Here is a 23455-nt window from a genome sequence, read left to right as displayed (position 1 = left end):
GACCCCCACGACAGGCTGAGAAGTTCCCATGGCCTGACGGCTCTGCAAAGACAGGCACTGTGTGTCAGGACAGGGAAGGACATGGAGCCTCAAGTTCCCCGGGGCCACAGCATTCATGACAGCCACGGAAGCCCAGCCTTGTGTCCCGAGTGCAAAGGACAAACCCCTGGCCTTCCATATGGAACTTCAGCCCTATTCTGCAGACTAGCATTCCGCGGAGACGGGGTTCATTTTAAAACACGAAGCTGAAGGGATTAACCGTGTAATTTATTTCTTTTTCGTGTGCTACAGTAGCATACAGCTAGTCTGTATATATAAAAAAAAGAGCAGGCTATCTGTCCTGCGAGGGCCGGGGACTGACTTCCTCTACCAGCACCGAGTGGAAGAGTGCTTCCCTCGGCAGGTAACCATCGTCAGATCGTGACCCTGTCTGTCATCACGATCCTGACCGTGGGCTTTCTCAATGAAATGACAAGGGCCCAGAGCGTAAACATGTCAATGAGCAGGAAATCGTGTCCACTTACTCCACCAGGAGCCTAACTGGGAAATAGCTCTTTAAGGCAAACCAGAGCCCGAGCATCATCAGTGGCTCAGATCTGTGGGAGAAGGATAATCCCGGTCCCTCTCTCTGTTCTCCAGAAGGAGGTGAAAGATTTCACAGACAAGTGCTTTGAGCACAACCATAGCTTCCTTGATTAGTATCTAAAAGGCACTTGGGCACATTTTCAGTTAGGAAGGGGACTGAGACATGAAGAACACTGAGCCAATCTCTTCTCCCAAAAGACACAATTTGGGAGAAGCCTGATCCGTGGAGATCCGGTCCCCGCTCCGCCCCGGCCACGCCGCCCATTTTCAAAAGGCAGACTCCACATCACCCATCTCCACGCACACAGTCTTCAGCTGCGAATAATACTCGACTGTCACGCGGCCGTTCTCTCTGCCGAACCCTGAAAGGAAGAGGGGGTGAGGATGACCCACGTGACTGAAAAGTCCTCGGGGAGCATCAAGGACAGGCCTGGCTGACCCCAGCAGGGGAGGGACATAGAACCCACAAGGTTTGGGATGAAGTCCTCAGCTGCTCTGATCGGCGATGGAGCGAAGCAGGGGGAAAAGGGACCCACTGGCCTTTGGGGAGGGGACAGGGAAAAAGCCATGTCTCATCTCTACGTTAGGAATCTGAACTTACATACCTACCGTTCCAGGTTGAGATCTGAAAACGTTCAGGCTTTCCCATTCAGTGTGAAAACAGTCCCTACGACAATCGGCGGACACCTCCGGAAGCTGCTGCTAACTTGGGGTGCCTGCCTGGCTCCACCGGTCTTGATCTCAGGGTCGTTAGAGGGAGCCCCGCCATCTGCTTCAGATTCTGTCTCTCTCCATCTCCCTCTGCCCCCGACCCTGCTCCCTCTCTCTCAAATCCCCAAAAAAACAAAAACAAAAAAAAGAAAAAGAAAGATTGCTTCTATTGCTTAAAAGCTAACCCTATAGATTAACTCTGAGATTATGAAATAAACAGAGATGCACAGACCTGACTGCACAGGTCCGAATGGGGAAGGCCACCTTTGCAACAAAATGTGGAGAATGCAGGGAGTCAGCTTGGGATTCTGTCTTCCTCTACCTTTCCCCCCACTAGTGTGCACGAGCTCGCCCCAAAATAAATACATCGTTAAGAAAAAAAAAAAGTTGGCGCTCACTGAAAACTTGACTCTACAACAGAGATTTTTTAACCTTTTCTTACACCAAATCTGTTAAGAGCAGCTTGCTTTCCCACCCTGCCAACTCGTAACACCGGGGGACTCTGCAGGTAGCCGGGTCACTAGGTCACACGCCACAGGGCCAGCATCCCACACCTGGCCTCTCGGGGCACCCGGCCTCAGGCTCAGGCAGGTCTGCCTCCACAGGGTAAGGCCACGTCCCCAGACATTCATGCCTCCAGGGGATGTCTACAACAGCCCTGGAAAGGCGTGGCTCTGGCCTTTGTCCCCTTCCACACCCCGAGCGCGGAGCTAGCTGGGTGGGGTCGCCCAGGTTGCTTCTCCTCCGATCTGGCCATGTTAGTCTCTCTCATGCCAGGTAGACGAGCTGAGCGCACGGATCCGAACACGCCAACGGGAGGAAGGGAGAGGTGGCCTAACAGACCGCCCTGAGGCCTTTGCTGCAGATTCCAAACCTTTCCCTGCACCGACGTTCGTCTTCATAAAGCAGCATCCGGTGCCCCGTCTGCATTCTGTGCCCGTGTGCGCAGCTCCTCTAGGCCCGCGCAGGGATGAGGGGGGGTCAGAGGAGCGTGACGAGGGAATGCCAGGCTAAGAACAAAACATAAACCCAACAGCCACCATCTCGTCCGCTCTCCTCAGGCTCTGGATGTCGCTAACACTGTCATGGCCACGGATACGGGCCAAGAGGCCAGGGCCCAGGCTCTTCGCGTGGCGCCCCCACAGTCAAAACCGATCTTCAGGGGAAGGTGGGGAGACTATGGAGAACATTTACAGGCAACAAGCTCCAAGAGAAGCTCGGAGGAAGGGCTCTGCCCCGGCTGCCTCGAGGCTCCTCCTCACACGTCGGGCCTCCACACACGCTGTTACGGTAACGCGCGCCTGACTGACCGCGTCCACGTCAGCAACGGGCGGCAGCTGAGGGACCGCATTCCTGGATGGCGTCCAGGGCAACTCTAGTGACTCTGGCTGCTGTTGAAAACAAGTTAATAACTGCCTGCGGAGACGTCAGAGCCACTTGACCTCTAAAAACTCCGCAGCTGGGGATCTGCTTTCGGCTCAGGTCATGATCTCGGGGTCCTAGGATCGAGTCCCGCATCGGGCTCCCTGCTCAGTGGAGAGCCTGCTTCTCCCTCTGCCTCTCTTCCCCTACTTGCACACACACTCTTGTCTCTTTCAAATAAGTAATAAAATCTTAAATACCATATACACTCCACAGTGGATGGCAATGACCACCCCAAGAAGGGAACATGCGGAGCGGATTTATGCCTCCAGCGACCACAGACCATGAAGAAAAACCAATTCCACCCATGAGAGAAACTTCTTCGAGATGTCTACCAGCCATTCACAAGCTAGGCTACACACATGTCAGAACCTTCTGGATGGCTTTTGCGGGGAGAAAAAGCTGCTTGGCTTCCATTCCCAGAGACTGCTCTGGTGGGTCTGGGGAGAACCAGGAATCAGGATACTTTTCGGATAGTATGTTTGGATCCCGGTTTGGGAAGCTGGCCCGTAGGGCCTGAATGACAACCAGTATCCTGAGAGGCCCGGTTTGCTTTTGCACTCGCCGGCTCCTCACCTGACTTCTTATATCCTCCAAAGGGCAGCTCCACGGGGCTGACGTTGTAGTTGTTGATGAAGCACATTCCGGCCTGCAGCTCGGCCACCACTCTGTGTGCGCGCTGGATGTCCCTGTGAAACGCAACAGAACAAGCTGCTTATTCATAGCTTTGCTCCTGCTCCAACAGGAAAAGTTAGGCTACCGGTTCTAAAGGTCTCAAAGAATTGCCAAGTTCTCGTTTCTTCACTGTGTTTTAAAATCTTGTGGCATCCCTGCAAAAGAGAGAAGGACCTGAGCTTTATAGTCTCATCTGAAAGCATCTATAGGTCGCAGCAACAAGGGGGCCAAACACTTTGGGAGAAAGAGTCCTTTTAACAAACAGTGCTGGAACAGCTGGCGACCCAGACGTCCACCAAGAGGAAGGTCACTCCCTTTCTATACTAAACTGAGTTCATCAATATGAACTCAGATGAATCACAGACCTAAAATGTCAGAGAAAAAACCATAAAACTCTTCAAGAAGAATAAGAATAAGTCCCCAGGACCCTGGGTTAGATAAAGCCTTCTGAGACATGATACCAAAAGCAACAGACAAAAAGAAAAGAAACAGGATGAGACTTGGTCAAAATTTACAATTTTTGTACTGCAAAGGAGACTATCAAGAAAGTGAAAAAGACAACTCCTGAGAATGCAAGTCAAAACTACACTGAGGGGGAGCCTGGGGGGCTCAGCCAGGTGAAGTATCTGCCTTTAGCTCAGGTAGTGATCCCGGGATCCTGGGATCGAGTCCCACATCAGGCTCCCTGCACAGCAGGGAGTCTGCTTCTCCCTCTCCCCCTGCTCATGCTCACTCTTAAATAAGTAAATCTTAAAAGAAAAAAAAAAAAAAACCTAACTGAAACACCACTTCACACCCACCAGGATGGTGGAAACCAAAAAGGCGGAGAGAAGCATGGGATGCCCCGGGTGTGGAGAAACTGGCCCCTCCCACGTCATTACTGTTGCCCCAAGAGGCCGCGCTGCCTCTTGGGGGAACAGTTGAGCACTGCTTCAAAGAGTCAAGCAGAGTCACCATATGATCCAGCAATTCCGCCCCAAGGTATGCAGCCCAGGCAGAAATGAAACATAACCACACAGAAACTCAGATACAAGTGTCAACAGAGACATGATGCAAAAGAGCAAAACAGTAGAAACAATCCAAATGTCCAGCAGGTGAATGAACAAGATGTATCCATACATAGTATTCTGGAAGTAATGACACCTGCTACAATATAAATGAACCCTGGAAACATTCTGAGTCAAAGAAGCCAGTCAAAAAAAAAAAACAAAAAACAAAAAACAAAAGAAAATATTTTTAATTATATGTTTTTTGGCCTATATTATATAGATCGGTGGGGTATAGAATCTACATTATGATCTAATCTCTATCTTTTGCATTTTGTTAGCATAGTATTCAACCTATTTCTGACTCCAAGTTTGATAACCCATGCAAATATGTATATCATAAATATGACTTGGATTAAAATAATCTTAATAGACCAAAAAAGATATCGTGTCACCAGATACTGAGATGAAAAGTGGAACATTTCATCAGTGATTGTACTGACTTATGTCCATCAGTCCAAATACTCTGATACTTACAATTACTTGGGTAGCTAAAGTGATATATAAGTGGTTGAGTTAAATTGGTTAATGTTAGCAATACAGGTCCTTCGTGAGAATTTTCTTGTACTCCCTGCTACATATAACATAAAATTTGTGGACATAAGCATAAAATACTATGTGTACACTATAATATATATGAGGCATTATAAAAATGTGTTGTTACATTAATAAAATTTTAAATGAGACCAGAAATAAAAAAACCAGTCACAAAAAGTCACGTACTGTATGATTCCATTTCTACGAAATATTCACAACAAGCAAATCCGCAGCTGGAGCAGGTGGGTTAGGGTGCCCAGGGCCTGGGAGGGAGCACGATGAGGAATGAATAACTGCTCGTATTCGTGGGATGCTGAAAATGTTCTAAAATTAGATTATGGTGACGGTTGCACAACCCTGTAAATACACTAAAAAACAGTGAATTGTACATTTTAAATGGGTAAATTATATGGTGCAGATGATCCTACACAGCTGTTAAAAAAGGAGCGGTGTGCTGGAGTCACCCTCTGTGAGAGCCTCTGCCCGGCCTGCGGCAGCAGAGAACAGACACTTAACCCAGCCAGTCCTCGCCATGAAGAAAGCAGCTCCTGAGAGGGCAGGACACTGAGAGTTCCCGTAAGGGTGGATCCCGCTGTCCAAGTCCATGGGCTGGACAACACCGAGAAGGACCCCTGACATCACTGTGGTCTTGGGGTAATTACAGTACGTTCAAGTAGGTTCATCAGTTACAACCAACGCACCCTCGGGACGGGGACGCTGATGATTGGGGGGGGGGGGCAGGGTTTATGGGAAACCTCTGTGCCTCGCTTTCCACTCGGTTTTGCACTGAACCTAAAATTACTCTAAAATATAAAGTCTACTCAAATATAAGAAACAAGCAAACAAAGAAACGACAGCTCCTCAATCTTTTCTTTCTTCAGGGTTCTTTCTTTTTTTTTTTAAGATTTTTTTAATTTGAAAGACAATGAGAGAGAGAGAACACAAGTAGGGGGGAGGGGGAGAGGGAGAAGCAGCTGTGGGACTTGATCCCAGGACCCGGGGATCATGACCTGAGCCAAAGGAGGCCAGTTAACTGACTGAACCACCCAGGTGCCCCTACACTGTTTCATTCATCAAACCCTCCAGGGGGACCTGGGTCTTCTTTTCCAGGTTCCTCACCACAAAGCTATAAAAAAAGTGAGTCAGCATAATTCTAAGTATAAAGCAGTATAAAATGATTCCAAAGTATAAAGCAGTCCCAGAGAACCATCCAAAACTGCCAAAGACTAATCAAAGTTTGAATATGGTCAAGCCATCTGCAATCATTTTCAAGGAAATTATACTCCCAAATCACTTTTTACTTGTATTATAGTGGTTGATGTTTATGTATAAGATACTAATCACAATTTTACTTATGAGAGTCACAACTGGAAACAAGAGACTACACAAAAAAAAGGCCCACATATTTTGCAAAGCATTCCAAATAGGAACTACTATAAAGTCATGAAAAAAATCACCTTTTTGGAGAATACTGCCCAGTGTTTATATGCTTATAGGTTTCTAAATTCCTTGACATGCAGGTTTTCAGTAGGCACCCAACCTGATGCTTTACATAGATCAGAATCTTAACCTTAGTTCAATCAATGAATGAAATAGGACAGAATGTTCATCAACACTGTTTACAGGTCAATTTCAATGCAACAGCAGGGGGCTCTGGCCGGTCAGGTCTCCGGCACCTTTGGACCTCACCTAGAGCAGAAAATGCTGATGAAACGTCAACTCCAGAGAGGAAATGAGAGCAGTGGCCTCTCTGGGCAGATCCGGCATACATCCCCTGGTCCTGCAAAGCTGTCTGAGGTGGCCTTCCCCACGTACCTGGTAAAGACCCCAGCTGCTAAGCCAAAAGTGGTATCATTGGCTCTTTCTAGGACCTCAGCTTCGGTGTCAAATGGTAAAATGGACATAACTGGTCCAAAGATCTCCTCCTTCACGCAGGTCATGTCGTCTCTGCAGTTAGCTGCAAACATCGTGACAGAGCCAGACATCAGTGACGGGTTACCGTGCTTGGCGCTTGAAAACGCCTTCTCTGCAGTAACAATGAAACACACAACCCTAAGAACGTCTGAGAACCCTGCTCAAAACACCAGCTGCAGCCCAGCCGCGAGGTCTGCAAACGACTTCTCACGGATCTACAAAGATGACAAGTCTGCATCAAGAGGTGGCAGACCTTGGTGTACAAAGTACAAAAAGCACTCTGGTCACCTGTATGTCACACTCTACTTTGGGGACACCTGCACTCTCTTAAAGATATAATAAATAACTCTCAGGCTGTGCTTCAGGATAGTTCATTATGTTCTAATTCTCTGAAAAGCAGTAATCCACATATGACATTTAGGGAAACGATTGGCCAGAATATTAAATTACCCAAGCGTCCCAGGAAATACTTTATCACCTCCTGCGGGTTGGTAACACTGGGTGGCTCTGTACGCAGTGACTTCCCTGTCCCAGAGTCGGGGCTGAAGCGGGCTTGCAGTAGCAGCTGCCGCGCGGGAGGGCAGGTTCCCATCCGAGACAGAACATCTGCTGTACTTTAGCCCCCAGATCTTAACGGATCAAAAATTAACCCAGACTCTGTTGTGACCCCCACATTTTAATACGAATAAAAATGAACCGGGGGCTTATTAAAAAGCAGATCGCTGGGCCCCACTCCCTGCGAGTTATACTGAGGGTGGGAGGCAGGAATCGGCCCCTTAAACACGTTCTCCAAGTGACACGGACGTCAGGGACCACAAACCAGGCTTTCAGAATCACAGGAATAAACCTTAGTTTGGTCAGCTCCCTGTTCTTTGCCCAGGTTCACAGCCTGTTTAAGCATAACTTTTTTTCCCTCATTGTAAAAACGTGGCCTATTCAGCAATGCACCAAGTACAACAAAAATCACCTCTAATCCCCAGCAACCAGAGAAACCCACTGTTAATGTCAGGATGCAAACTCCATTCCTTCTCTCTCCCATGCATACATTTATTTTTTAATACATCTGGGCTAATACCACGCACACCACTGTTTAATCCCTATTTTTTATTTATATCTAAAAATATATTGTAAGCTCTTCCTATTCACTTAACAAGTACAAGCTAACCTACGGTGTGGATAGTAGGCTCACAGCTTTGAAACCTCAGCGGATCTTTTTTTTTGTGTGTGAGGGCTTAAGGCTAAAATGCGTCAGATAATCAAGTGCTGGAAAGGGAAACCACTGTCAACCTTAGGGACAAAGATCCACTCCATCTGTCCTCTAGACAAGGTGTAAGGAATGGAATCACACATGATTCGATCTGTATATAGTTTTCTAAAGCCTATGAAACTACTGATTTTTTTTTTACTATTTTTTAACTTTGAAATTAACATATAGTGTATTAGCTTCAGAGGCAGAGGTCAGTGACTGATCAGTCTTAGAGAACACCCAGTGTTCATGCCTTCTGTACCCACCTAATGCCCGTCACCCAGTTACCCCATTCCCCTACCCTTCTCCCTTCTAGCAACCCTCAGTTTGTTTCCTATGATTAAGTCTCTTATGTTTTGTCTCCCTCTCTGATCTCGTCTTATTTTTCCCCTCTGCTCCCCTATGCTCCTGTTTTTTTTTTTTTCTTTTTTAAGATCTTATTTATTTGACAGAGAGAGAGATCACAAGTAGGCAGAGAGGAAGGAAGGAGGCTCCCTGCTGAGCAGAGAAGCTGATGCAGGGCTCAATCCCAGAACCCTGGGATCACGACCTGAGCAGAGGCTTTAACCCACTGAGCCACCCAGGCATCCTCCTGTTTTGTTTCTTAAATTCCACTTATGAGTGAGAATATATAATTGTCTTTCTCTGATTGACTTATTTCACTTAGCATAATACCCTCTCGTTCCATCCACATCATTGCAAATGGCAAGATTTCATTTTTGATGGCTGCATAGTATTCCATTGTATGTATATACATCTTCTTTATCCATTCATTCGTCAATGGACATCTCAGCTCTTTCTGTAGTTTGGCTGTTGTGGACATTGCTGCTATGAACATCGGGGTACAGGGCCTTCAGATCACTACATTTGTATCTTTGGGGTAGATACCTACTAGTGCAGTTACTGGGTCATAGGGTAGCTCTATTTTCAACTTTTTGAGGAACCACCATACTGTTTTCCAGAGGTGCTGCACCAGCTTGCATTCCCACCAACAGCATAAGGGGGTTCCCCTTTCTCTGCATCCTCACCAACAGCTGTTGTTAATTTTAGCCATACTGGGGGCACCTGAGTGGCTCAGTCATTAAGTGTCTGCCTTCAGCTCAGGTCAGGATCCCAGGGTCCTGCAATCAAGCCCCAGATCAGGCCCCCTGCTCTGCAGGAAGCCTGCTTCTCCCTCTCCCACTTCCCTGCTTGTGTACTCACTCTCACTGCATCTCTCTGTCAAATAAATAAATAAAATCTTTTTAAAAAGTTTTTTTTAAATCCATTCTGACTGCTTTGAGGTGATCTCTCACTGTGGTTTTGATTTGTATTTCCCTGATTCCAAGTGATGTGAACATTTTTTCCACCTTGTCTGTTGGCCATTTGGATGCCTTCTTTGAAGAAATGCCTATTCTGCCCATTTCTTGATTATTTGTTCTTTGGGTGCTGAGTCTGGTAAGTTCTTTATAGATTTTGGATATTAGCCCTTTATCTAATATGTTGTTTGCAAATATCTTCTCCCATTCTGTCAGTTGTCTTTTGATTTGTTGACCATTTCCTTTGCTGTCCAAAAGCTTTTTATCTTGATGAAGTCCCAGTAGTTCATTTCGGCCTTTGTTTTCCTTGCCTTTGAAGATGTGTCTAGCAAGAAGTTGCTGCGGCTGAAGTCAGAGGTTGCTGCCTGTGTTCTCCCCTAGGATTCTGATGGATTCCTGTCTCACACTGAGGTCTTTCATCCATTTTGAGTCTATTTTTCATGTGGTGTAAGGAAATGGTCCAGTTTCATTCTTCTGCATGTGGCTGACCAATTTCCCCAACACCATTTATTGAAGAGACTGTCTTTTGTCCAATGGACATTCTTTTCTGTTTTGTCAAAGATTAGTTGACCATCGAGCTGAGGGTCTATTTCTGGGTTCTCATTCTACTTCACTGATCTATGTGTCTGTTTTTGTGCCAGTACCATACCGTCTTAACAATTACAACTTTGTAATAGAGCCTGAACTTTGAGATGGTGATGCCACCAGTTTTCCTTTTCTTTTTCAACATTCCTTTGGCTATTCGGGGTCTTTTCTGGTTCCATACAAATGTTAGGATTATTTGTTCCATTTCTGTGGGAAAAAGTTGATGGTATTTGATAGGGATTTCCCAGAATGTGTAGATTGCTCCAGGTATCATAGACATTTTAACAATGTTTTTTCTTCCAATCCATGAGCATGGAACATATTTTCATCTCTTTGTGTCTTCCTCAAATTCTTTCCTGAGTGTTGTATAGTTTTCTGAGTACAGACTCTTTGCCTCTTTGGGTAGGTTGATTCCTAGGTATCTTTTGGGTTTTGGTGCAACCATAAATGCAATCGACCCTGTAATTTCTCTTTCTTCTGTCTCATTGTTAGTGTATAGAAATGCAATTAATTTCTGTCCACTGGTTTTATATTCTGCCATTTTGCTGTATGAGTTCTAGCAATTCTGGGGTGGAATCTTTTGGGTTTCCACATAGAATACCACACCATCTGCCAAGAGTGAGAGTTTGACTCCTTCTTTGACGATATGGATGCCTGTCATTTGTGTTGTCTGATTGCTGAGGCTAGGACCTCTAGTACCACATTGAACAGCCATGAAACTACTTGATATTTTTATAGGGGCATTAAGATATATTGCATATAGGGATATAAGATATATTGTAACATAACAGAGGAAAGCACAACAACATGACCTAGAGCAGTGGGCACCTCTGAGGTAGGGGGAGAAGTAAAAGGGTTGAGGACAGCAGGACGACCACACACTTGTCTGTCCAAACCAGGAGATGTTTAAGATTGAAAGGACGTGCTAAAAATTATTAAATTACAAAATTTTTAAAATATTGCCAGACTGTCTGACAAACTGGTTTTATTATACTGATGACATATTGTTCAAAGAAAAACATATTCTTTAGCAACTTTCCTCAGAAACGAAATTCATTATTTTATCAAACATGACATTCCTTTTTTTTTTTTAGCTCCTTGCTTCCAGAACAACAGGTGTCGACCCAGTTAAGTCTCAGGTAAACTAATGCACGGTGCCGTCCAAGAGGAAGGAAACTAATCCACACTCCCATCCACATGGGAGGTAAGGAAGAACTTCTACTCCTTAAATCTGAGTAATGAGGTTGTGGTTTACCAACACTTGCTGTATACCGTATACATATTTTATAAATATCCTTTTCTGATACTTAATTCAAACATTTAAAAGCAAACAGGAAGGGGACGTACTCAGTACACAAGGTCTCATGTAATATCCGTCCTTCAGTTTGGGATCTTCGGGCACGTGTACGTCTCCACCACATAGCACTTTAGCACCCTGCCCGAAAAGAAAAGAAGAATGCTTATTTTCTCCTTAATGTACAACCCTGGAGCACCTGGGTGGCTCAGCTGGTTAAAACATCTGCCTTCAACTCAGGACATGATCTCCGGGTCCTGGGTTCAAGCCCCAAATTGGGCTCCCTGCTCAGCAGGAAGTCTGCTTCTCCCTATCCCTCTGCCCCTCCCCACCTGCAATGCTGTACAACCCTGAAATGCATCCCTGAAACGTTCAGTGTGTCCTGGGCAAGCGCTTCGTCACTCCACTGCAGGGACAAAACAGAACAGAGCCGAGGACACTGTGACATCGCAAGCCAAGCGGGTATTAGCACAGGGAAGTGGAAAGGCTCCCCTCTGCCTCGCCCCAGCCCATCTCCACCCGTTTCGCACCTGCTCCTTTGCCAGCTTAACAAACCCGAGGACTCGCTGCAGGTGCGGGCGGTTGATGAGGGGACCCATCCTCGTATCTTCCAGAAGGGGATCTCCGATTTTGATCTTCTCGGTCCGTTTCACCACTTCCCTTGTAAATTCATCAAGAATCTCCTTTTGCACAAATACTCTTGTGCCATTACAACAAACCTGAAGGACAGACACAAATTTGTACGTGTGCAGGGAAGGAAAGGAGAAAGAGGGAAGAATCCAACAGCTTTACTCTTAAAAGAGACAGTATGCCTTTTTGAAAGGTTAGTTCCAGCTCTAAAAATTATCCCCGTCCTGGGCAGAATTACCCATGGAATTGTGGACATACCACCCTCTCAGCAAAGAAACCGCCTGCTGTTCCTGAGGAAAGTTCTAGCTTTTTGTTTGTTTACATTTCCTCAAGGCCGTTCATAGACCCCCACGAGTTCTCCTACTGCCTCCTGTCAGAGGCTCGCTGGGGCTGTGTATTTTAAGAGGAGGAGGAGACAGGAGAGGAAGAACAGACCAAAAACGAAGGGCTTGAACCTAGTGAAAACCTGAGGCATTTCACAGCTAACTTCTCTGTCTCTAAAATCACAAATCATTTATGACCATTTAGATCCTCCCATAGAACATGAGCACAAATACTGTTCAAATGTTATCAGAACTGCAGATACAAAGTCCAAAAACAGAGCCAAGTACCCATGTTCACAAAACAAGGAAGACATATCAAAAGGTCACAGGAGATGCCATGAGTCGAATCTGCAGTTATCTGAGGGTCAAAATAAATGATGGCAGTAAATGGACTGTAATCCATAGAATGAAGGAAGAATCCATAGTCCGTAATAGTAAAAATAAATGAGTGGAAAAAATATGGGAGAAGGGAAAGTTCCTTCTCACAGAGGAGACTGAACTAATAAATGCAGAAAAACAGAACTAGGAAATTACCATTTGGGAACCCCCATAAAATAAAGTGTTTCCAGCAAAAATCATCCAAGGGAGTTATGACTAGTGGGGGGAGAGCCCAGGGAGGCACAGAATCCTCTCGCACGGTCTGCTCTGTGACCTGTCTTCCCACAGAGGGAGACACAGTGACTTCCCAGAGAAGATGCGCCTCAGCAGAGTCAGCCAAACCACTAAGAGGGACACAACATGACTTCTGAGGTGCTTTTTGTCTCAAACCCATAACCCAAATCTTAGCAAAAGGAAACACCAGACAAACCCCAAATGAGGGACATTCTACAAAATAAATAGCTTCTATTCTTCAAAAATGTCAAGGTCCAGGACGCCTGGGTGGCTCAGTTGGTCAAGCGGCTGCCTTCGGCTCAGGTCATGATCCCAGCATCCTGGGATCGAGTCCCACATCAGGCTCCTTGCTCTGTGGGCAGCCTGCTTCTCCCTCTGCCTCTGCTGCCACTCTGCCTGCCTGTGCGCTCTCACTCTCTTTCTCTCTCTCTGGCAAATAAATAAATAAAATCTTAAAAAAAAAAAAAAAAGTCAAGGTCCTAAAAATAAAAACAATTGAACAGCTGACTGTTCCAGGATAAAAGAGGCTGTGGGGACACAACTAAATGCAACATTCCTTCCCAGATTCGATCCTGGACTAGAAAAAAGAAACTGTGATTTTGTTTTGTTTGTTTCTCCTAAAAGGACTAGTATCAAGCAAATGGCATTATGTGAGGATGCCTGGGTGGCTCAGTTGGTTAAGCATCTGCCTTCAGTTCAGGTCATGATCTCAGGATCCTGGGATCGAGTCCTGCATTGGGCTCCCTGCTCAGCAGGAAGCCTGCTTCTCCCTCTACCCCTCCCCCTGCTCGTGTTCCCTAATACATACATAAAATCTTTTGTAAAAAATGACAATATGTAGATGGGGCTGCAGAGTGAGATACTCTACCTGAGGTCATTGATTGTACTAAGTGCACCTTGCTTCAGTAAGAGAATGCACTTGTTTCCAGAAAATACACACAGGAATGTAAAAGTTACAGATCTTAAGTCTGCAACTTTCAAACACTTCAGAATAAGAATAAATGCATACATAGGTATAGAAAGAGAAACAGAATGACAAAGAAAACGTGATAAAATGTTAACATCTGAGAAAGGCGGCTCAAGGGTACAGGGCGTTCTTCGCCCTCTCTGTGCAACACTTCTGTGAGTCTGAAATTATTTCCGAACAAAAAGCTTTAAAACATGCTGTTCGACAAAGGGGTGAGATTCCTCTGACCCCTCTGCCCGGGACAGGTGCATACCTCGCCCTGCGTGAGGAAGTTGGCCATCAGCGCCCCCTTCACAGCGTTCTCCATGTCACAATCCGAGAAGATGATCAGGGGCGATTTGCCTCCCAGTTCCAAGGTAACGGATTTGATTCCCTTAGCTGCCGTCTCCATGATCTGACAGAAGAACACGCACACTCAGGAGGGTCACGCGTACAACCAGTACACGGCGTCAGCCAGACCCTCAGCCTCCAGGCCCCTCGGACTGCGCACCACCTGCAGCCTTGCTCCTGTCAGGGTCTCGGCCCTTGGCCTACTCATCCTCTTCCAGAACGGAGGAGAGTCCGCAGGACTGCACCAGACATTCTGGAGAGGGAACGCATTTTCAAAATGCCATGTCACAGGCGGAAACTCTCACTACTATTACTGCGCTCGAGGCTGAGAGCTAAGGTCAAAACGGTACATCAGAAATAAACCGCTTTGGTGAGGGCTGTGACGTGTGGAAGCCTGATGATTCACAGACCCGTACCCCTGGGGCAAATAATACATTATATGTTAGTAAAAATTATTTTTAAAAAAGAAATAAGAAATAAGCTGAGCGAGTGCCCTTCCTTCTGCGGTGGTTGCTACAGAGGCCCTAAGACACCAGGGACTCAAGTGGCAGCCCAGACCCCGCGCTCTGAGGCACGGGCAGGAGCTGATGACTTCCATCCGCTCGGGGACCGGCCGCCAGCCTCCCGCTCTCCTCACCCCGCCGCAGCCCTGCCGGCGCCCCACGCGGACAGCCCTCTCTCCGCTCTCCGCCCCGATCCCCACGGGCTCCCTCCCAGGACCGGGTGAGATCGGAAGCGAGGCCTCCCACGCGGACTCCGGCAGGCCCGACGCCGCCGTCTGTGGGACCCGATGCCGGTGTGATCCTCACCTTCGAGCCGGTGGGCACACTCCCAGTGAAGGAGACCTTGGCCACGTCGGGATGCTGACACAGAAACTGGCCCGTGGCTGCCCCTCCCTGCACCACGTTGAAGAGCCCCGGGGGCACGCCGGCCTCCGTGTAGATCTCGGCCAGCAGCAGCACGGACACCGGCGTGAAGGGAGACGGCTTGAAGACCATGGCGTTACCTGCGCGAGCCCAAGATGCGAGAACATAAGGCTTCTTGAGGCCGGTGATCCTCTGAGCACAGGACAGGACAGGACAGGAGAACAAGCCAAAGACAACTCCAAGTGTTTCCTGCCCCCCCAGCCCCCATCAACTCCTAGACCCGCACCGGTACGAGTAAGTAAACCCAGCTTGTTCCTCCCACATTGGCTCCTTGCCATGGGCTGATCCCAGGCCAGCACTGGTCCAGGCTCAACCAGGAACACTTGACACTCGCATTTCCAGGCCTTTCCACATCTATTATCTCATTTAACGCAGGCCATAGCAGGAGGAAGTGCTGTGCTCACTCCCATTTTACAAAAGTTGAAATGGAAGACCCGAAAGGTGAATTCTGATGAGTCTCCAAAGCTAAGTGACTCAGCTCTATTCCTCCTGTCCCAGCTGCCTCAGCCTCGCACGGGAACTTGCAGAAAGCAGAAGGGCACAAAGCACGACACGAGGAAAGCTGCATTTCCACCTAGCGTCCCGGCTCCAGTGCTTTCCTTAACGTCAGGGTTTTTTTTCCTGAGATACAATAAATCATCTTTTCCCACTGATTCCTCTTTAAATAGTATGAGAAAACTTTTTCGGTCAGCCAGCTGAAGTTTCTCTAACGGAAGCCTTGTTTATCATTTGTCTTATGAAGGAGGAAGTTCACCTTCTGCTTCTTAAGTGAAGCCAAACCCCCGAATGTGACTCCCTCCACAGAAATTCATCCCACAATTCTTGTGCAGAAAGGAAGAGAACTTAAAAGGAGCATCAATCTACATCAATTTGACAGTAAAATATAAGACCTCCCAGACCAAAATTTATGGTCTTCTTTTCCGTAACAAAAATAAATTCGATAAAGAAAGTGGGAATAGGGTGCCTCGGCAGCTTAATCAGTGAAGCCTCTGCCTTCGGCTCAGGTCATGATCCCAAGGTCCTGGGATCGAGGCCCACATCCAGCTCCCTGCTCGGCCGGGAACCTGTTTCTTCCTCTCTCCCTGCTTGCACTCTCTCTCTCAAATAAATAAATAAAATCTTAAAAAGAAATAAAGTAAGAGCAGGAATAATATAGACGCAATCCGTGTGCATAAGCCACGCTGCCGGGTCCCAGAGCAACAGGGCAGGAAGAGACACACGTCCTCTGAGGCCTCAGGTGCCCCAAGGCAGGCAGCCCTTCTGACGTGCAGTGTGAGTGTGTGAAGGAGTGTGTGTACGCATGTGTATGTGCACACGGGCACGCGTGCACGAAGAGGTGCGAGGTAGAATAAAGGGCCAGAAGGATGGCTCCCACGTGAAGAATCCTTCCTTCTTACCACAGGCTAAGGCGGGCGCAGACTTCCAGCAGGCGATCTGGAAGGGGTAGTTCCAGGCACCGATTCCCACACAGACGCCAAGCGGTTCTCTTCTGGTATAACCGAAGGAGCCGCCTGGGAGCTGGATATGTTCGCCTAAGAGGGAAGCAGGAGTCACAGGGAACACAGGACTGCTTTTCCAGACACGCCGCCAACACTGGGTGCCACCCTCGGCAGCCTCCCGCTGTCCCCGGCCTCCCACTGTCCCCGGCCTCCTGCTGTCCGTGGCCTCCCGCTGTCCCCAGCCTCCCGCTGTCCCCGGCCTCCTGCTGTCCGCGGCACACCGGCGCTCCCCGACTCCACTCTAAGGCTCACTCTGGACTTGTGTGCGCACCTCCGCACATTCTCTCCAAGAAAGACTCCCACACGTCCCTCAAAGCCACGTTTACTCGACTTAATGTAAGTCTCTAAAACCTTAGAGGATCGAGCAGGTAAACCTGAAGGCAACGAGATGGGGACTGGCAGACCCGCACCCCAGACTCTGGCTCCCACAGCCCTGCGGGGTGCCGGCGACCATCCAACACCAGCTACAGCAAACCTCACAGAGTCAAAAACAAAACGAAACGAAACCTTTTCTGCTCATTAGGCAGAACTAGTAAACATGGTAATGTTTTTTTTAACCACTTGGCTCAGGAGCCGTGCAGAGTGCGTTACGTGTATTTTCTCACTGAACCCTCATGACCACCCATGAAGACAATTTCAACAAGGAAAGATAAAGTCATTCTCAGGGTCACCCACGTGGAGAGTGACAAGCCCAGGACTGTTATCCCAGGGCTGTCTTCATCCCCACGTCTGTCTCCCGGGCCACTGGGGTCTGCTTCTCCCACCCGCCCGCCCGTGGTCCCCGGGGCCAGGCGAGGGCTCACCGGCCATGGAGCCCGCCAAGCCGGCGTAGTACTCCAGGCACTGCCACGAAGTGTCGATGTCCCAGCGGGCCTCGAAGATGGACTTGCCATTGTTGATGGTTTCCACGGTGGCGATCTCATCCTTCCGTTCCTTTGGGTAAAACCGAAGATTAGATTTAAAACATATATAGGGACGCCCACGTGGCTCAGTGGGGGAAAAGACTCTGTCTTCCGCTCAGGTCATGATCCCGGGATTCTAGGATCGAGCCCCGCATCGGGCTCTCTGCTCAGCGGGGAGTCTGCCCCCCCCCCCCATCTCTCTGCCTGCCTCTCTGCCTACTTGTGATTTCTGTCTGTCAAATAAATAAATAAAATCTTTAAAAAAGAAAAAAAGAAAAGACATCTATATTACCGGACATCTCCCCATAGTCAACAGTCAGAATACACTGCACAATTTTTAAAAATGGGAACAGCTTGCATTTTAAATGAAAGGAGCAGCGCTGTTACATTTGGAAGAGAGAAAAAGCTCAAACACAAACTAAAACACAAACTAAAATAATAAATCATCTGCTTGAGTTACCACTTTCCGTCTATTAAGGCTGCGAACAGCAGCCCTATCCTCCCCTCAAGTTAATCATCGCAAATTTGAGACCCATAATGGAACGGTTTGATGGGGCGTCTGGGTAGCTCAGTTGGTGAAGCCTCTGCCTTCGGCTCTGGTTGTGATCCCGGGGTCCCGGCATGGAGCCCCGCGTCGGGCTCCCTGCTCAGCCGGGAGTCTGCTTCCCCCTCGCCCCCTGCCCCTCCCCCCTGCTCGTGTGCTCCTCACTCACTCTTTCTTTCAAATAAATAAAATCTTAAGGAAAAAAAAATGCTAAAGAAATTCCTTCAATCAGAAAAAATATGACACCAGATGGAAATCAAGGCCTACACAAAGGAATTGGGAGCACGAGAGGGAGAATCGGGACTCGATCCCAGGACCCCAGGATCATGCCCTGAGCCAAAGGCAGACGCTTCATCGACTGAGCCACCCAGAGGCCCAAAGGGCCAATTCTTAAGAGGACAAAATCCTAAATGCTTATGCACTAGGAAAACTAAAACACAAACTAAAATAATAAATTATCTGCTTGAGTTACCACTTTCGGTCTATTAAAAATAATTTTTTAACGACAGAAGAAATTTTTTAACGACACTTCGTTGAGAGGAAATTCTCCATGAACCCTGTCACATCTCCATGTGACCCAGGCTTTCTGAGCAGAGGACGCTGGAAAGCGGAGACACAAAGGCCTTGGAAGGTAGACACAGTGTCTTCCTAAGGACAGACGTGCCCAGAAGGAAGTGCAGAGGCAAAGCTCACTGCTTCCCATTTCTGGAGACACCTGCTTACTTCCCAGGGCAGTAAAGCTGGTAACACCTTCCCCCTGAACCCCGGAGGAGACGTGCTTAGTGAGTCACTGCTCTCACTCCAGGCGAGGGAAGGCACAGGTGTGAGAGCAGCTCCTGTCTAACCTGAGTCTCAGAACTTGAGGGTTCCCCTCCTGGGGTGCAACTCTGCAAGCAACAGGGTAACCTGTGGTTCTCACTGCTTCTCCCCTCGAGGCCTGGAGCTCAGAAAACTAGCGCTAATGTACCACTCTCACTGCTGCATTTTGCTGTGAGTGACAAACTGTATCCTTCTCAGGGCATGGGGGTGGCTCAGTCGGTGAGGCGTCTGCCTCCAGCTCAGGTCATGGTCTCAGGGTTCTGGGATCCAGCCCCATGTTGGACTCCTGGCTCAGTGAGGAGCCTCCTTCTCCCTTGGCCCCTCCCCTCTGCTTATGCACTCTCTCACTCTCAAATAAATTAATTAAATCCTAAAAAAAAAAAAATTATCTAATCCAGCAACTCATGTCTCCTGTCACTATATACATGTATATATTTATGTGTGTGTGTATATACACACACATATATATATATTTGCAATTATGGTAATTATCAGATATGTCAGAGTTTCTGACTTAACACACTTATGAGAACAAAAACTCACCAGAGTTCTACCACTCAGAGGTAGCCACGATTCATAGAGGTAGCCACAATTCATATTTTGCTGTACATGCTTCCGAGACTTCTAATTGTTTGTAATGAGCATCTCTAGTCCTTCTGCTTTTTAAGACTGTAAAAAGGTGGGGCACCTGGATGGTTCAGTGGTTAAGCTTCTGCCTTCAGTTCAGGTCATGGTCTCAGGGTCCTGGGATCGAGTCCCACATCTCTCCCTCCCCCTCTCCCTCCGCTGCTCCCCCTGCTTGTGCTCTGTCTCCTTATCTCACTCTCTGTCAAATCAATAAATTCTTTTTAAAAAAAAGACTAAAAAGTTTAGGGGCTCAATTGGTGGAGCATGCAATTCTTGATCTCAGGGTCATGAGTTCAAACCCCATGTTGGGTGTAGCGATTACTCAAAATAAATAAATAAAAATTTTGTAAAAAGACTGTAGGAAGTTTTAACTTTGTCTTTATTCATTTTTTAAAAAGATTTTATTTGTTAGAAAGATATCACAAGTAGGCAGAGAGGCAGGCAGAGAGAGAGGAGGAAGTAGGCTCCCCGCTGAGCAGAGAGCCTGATGCAGGGCTCGATCCCAGGACCCTGAGATCATGACATGAGCTGAAGGCAGAGGCTTTAACCCACTGAGCCACCCAGGCACCCCAACTCTGTCACTATTTTAGAGAGAGAGAGAGCATGTGAGCAGGAGGGAGGACAGAGGTGCGGCAGAGGGCAAGAGAGGCGCTCAAGCAGATCCCCCCTGAGCACGGAGCCTGACACAGAGCTCCATCCACAATCCCCAGAACACAACCTGAGCTGAAATCGAGAGTCAGCTGCTTAACTGACTAAGCCACCCAGGTTCACCCTAACTTTGTTTTTTAAGAAGGAAACATCTATAAATTTACAAAATCTTCCCAGGCAATTACAGTAGAATATGTACCTGAAAATAGAGTGGTAGAGTCATCAGAGGAAAAAGGAAACTGGAAACAAATACAGAGTTAAAAAGGAGACAAGCTGCAATGGACACGTTAGAACAAAGATAGAGAAAACAACCTGCCAAAGGAGAGGTCAGAGAGAGAGCCAAGATCCAGACAGCAATTACTTAAAGAAATCATGTCCCATATACCCAGGTGAGCACACAGAAATGTTCTGCAGTTCTGCAAAAAAGGCATCACCTAGGGGCGCCTGAGTGGCTCAGCGGGTTAAAGCCTCTGCCTTCAGCTCAGGTCATGATCCCAGGGTCCTGGGATGGAGCCCTGCATCAGGCTCTCTGCTCAGCGGGGAGCCTGCTTCCTCCTCTCTCTCTCCCTGCCTCTCTGCCTACTTGTGATCTCTGTCAAATAAATAAATAAAATCTTTAAAAAAAAAAAAAAAAGCATCACCTAACAGAGCATCAAAGTCTAATGGCAGATCAGCACAGAGAACCCTCAGAGCAACTCCAAGGGGACATTTCTGAAAGAGAAAGAAAGTGAAACATACCCTTATTATCCTGGCAGCCTCCAAAAGAATTCGACAGCGCTCCATGCCGGATTTCTGCCTCCATATTTTAAAGGCAGCTTTTGCATCTGCGACAGCCAAATTTACTTCCTTCTCTCCGGAGCAAGTGAAAGTGGCTATCACTCGGCCTGTAACAGGAAATACAGTGTTATCTCAAGTTTATCTCAAGTTTAAAGTTATCTCAAGTTATCTCAAGTTTAAAGGAAGTACTATGTATCCACATTGCCTTGTAGTGACCCCCTTCCTGTTTTTTAACTATGGCCTGACTTCATGACCACCCCGATGCCTGCGGTTCTTCACTCTGTTCTGAGGCAACGGAACCCTTTAAGAATCTAATAAAAGCTGCAGACTTCTCTCTAGAAAAACATATGTCAGCACATCAGAGAATTACAGAGAGCGTGTCCCTTGCCCCTAAGCACAGCATGAACTTCAGGTTAAGAACCCTATCCTACGTCCTCCCCTATCTCACAGCTGAGCTGGGTTTTGCAACCCTCCTTAACAATGTTTGAGAATCTCAGGGGTCTTGCGAAATTGAAGTTCAAAGTCCTCAGTCTCCTGGGCTCTGAACTCTGATTTTATTTTTTTTTAAGATTTTATTTATTTATTTGACAGAGAGAGATCACAAGTAGGCAGAGAGGGAGGCAGAGAGAGAGAGGGAAGCAGGATCCCCGCTGAGCAGAGAGCCCCGAGGCGGGGCTGGATGCCAGAACCCTGAGATCATGACCTGAGCTACCAGGCGCCCCTAAACTCTGATTTTATATTCCGCTCTGTATTCTACATAAATCATATCATAGTGCTGACACTTCATGAATATGGTTAATAAACAACATCAGGAAAGCTTATCCCTAAACACAAGAAAAAATTTTTCTCAAATGGAAAAAAATCCGGTTTCTCCTTTTCTTACTCCAACCTTACTCCCTATATCCCGGTGCAAAATATGAACCTCACATATCAAGGCTTGTGACTGACTCCACCAACAAGAATTCTTTAAGTACCCCAAATCGGCAGTTCCTTTTCCCTCCACCAAGAACTTCTGCGTTTTCCAGAAAGATTTCACAAGCCTGCAATTTCTGCTACAAATTTGAATTACCAGTCGGTAAGGGCAGTGGCTAAGGATGGTAATTAAAATAAAGAGCAATTTTTCTCTCTCCTATAGGCCTATGGGGATGGGGGTGGAGGGGCTGTTTCCTCCAGCAAAGTCCGGGCGGATCCCTGGGGCTCCTTCCTGCTCTAAGGTTACTAGTGCTGTGTGGTTCAGTGGGATTGATCAATCCTAAATTCTGCAGTTCTTTGCAACCCAGTTTTGTCCGTCTGGCTACAGGCCATTCTGGTTTGCACAAAACATTTACATTTTTCTCCCCACAAATATTCCATAAAGCTCAGCAAAACAAACACAATCCAAAACTAAAACCTCTTCCTCATTGGCTGTGTGATCTTCAGAATTCTCAGAGCAAACCCAGGGCCCAGCAGTGTTTGGCAACTTCCAGCACTGGATAAAAGCTGGCCTTTTTACCCCTTCCCCAATTCTGATTCATGCACAGAAATAGTTTAAGACTAGGAGATGGCAACACAGTCCTCATTCATGCTCATGAGAGTCATCTGCGCACGCCTCTCCATTCTCCACACTAATGTTTCCACCTGCGTCCTTCTGGAAATCCTAATTCTCTTCTGTGCGCAAAGGTGAATACACTTTAATAGCGAACAGGGGCACAACCCATGCACCCTGGCTTTGTAGACTCTTCTCAAGCCGCTGTAGCATTACCCACGACCCCTCCGCCCCCAGACGCAACTCACCAGCTGTCCCAGTTTCCTAGACTCCCCTCCCGTCCCCGTCCAGATGCATTCGTGTTTGCACGGAGTCCTCAGCTGCCTGCACACCTAACTCTGTTCTCCACTCACGTATGCCCAGCAAACGTTTGCCCAACGCACTAAATGAAGGTTCAGGGCAGAATACTTCCAAGAGTGGGGCGGGGAAGCGCCAACCCGCGCCCAGGCCCCGCCGCCGCCCCCCTGCACGGCCGCAGCCCCCGCCGCCCGCCGCGCAGGCCCCGCCGCCCGCTCTCCGTCCCGTTACCGGTTGCGGGCTCGAACGCCTTCTCGGTGCCCGAGGCGTCCGCCGGCTCCACGCGGGCCCCGCCGCGGTAATTGAGCGGCTGCGACACAACGAAAGTGCCGGTGCTCATGGCCGCAACAGGAACAGGCCGAAGGGTGCGGAGAAGCGGAGCGAGAGCCGCCGAGCGGGCTCGGAGTAACATGGGGGACGCGCGCGGCAGACGAGCAGAGGTTTGGGGCCGCGGGCAGGGGCGGGGCCTGCGGGAGAAGAGAGGCGGGCCGGGAGTGGCTGGGCTGGCAGCGAGGGGCGGGGCCGCGGAGAGACCCGGCGAGGGGCGGGGCCCTGGGGGCGGTGGGAAGGGGCGGGGCTCGGGAAGGGGCGGGGCCGCGGAGAGACTGGCGGGCAGGGGGCGTGGCCATCGGGGCGGGGCCGCGGGGAGGGGCCGCGGGGCGGCTAGGCAGGGAGAATGGATGCGGGTCACCCCGGGGCTACTCCAGCTTAAGGGC

General features: G+C 48.1%; 1 protein-coding gene across 1 annotated transcript; it reads right to left on the bottom strand.

Moving 5' to 3' along the window:
- Positions 1–246: 246 nt before the first annotated feature.
- Positions 247–23213, bottom strand: ALDH9A1 (aldehyde dehydrogenase 9 family member A1). The gene is made up of 11 exons (XM_045081187.1): positions 22971–23213; positions 20879–21024; positions 17404–17533; positions 16499–16633; positions 14985–15181; positions 14099–14239; positions 11844–12032; positions 11367–11454; positions 6792–6933; positions 3295–3407; positions 247–947 (listed from the first exon to the last, which is right to left on the bottom strand). The coding sequence occupies exons 1-11, from the start codon at positions 23149–23151 to the stop codon at positions 853–855; spliced, it is 1557 nt and encodes a 518-aa protein (XP_044937122.1). The 5' UTR covers positions 23152–23213; the 3' UTR covers positions 247–852.
- Positions 23214–23455: the final 242 nt, after the last annotated feature.

The sequence above is a fragment of the Mustela putorius genome, unplaced genomic scaffold, assembly GCF_011764305.1.
Source record: "Mustela putorius furo isolate JIRA1106 unplaced genomic scaffold, ASM1176430v1.1 tig00000508_pilon_pilon_pilon, whole genome shotgun sequence".
NCBI lineage: Eukaryota > Metazoa > Chordata > Mammalia > Carnivora > Mustelidae > Mustela > Mustela putorius.
The sequence above is the reverse complement of the archived record's forward strand: the minus strand, read 5'-3'. Positions and strand labels throughout refer to the sequence as shown.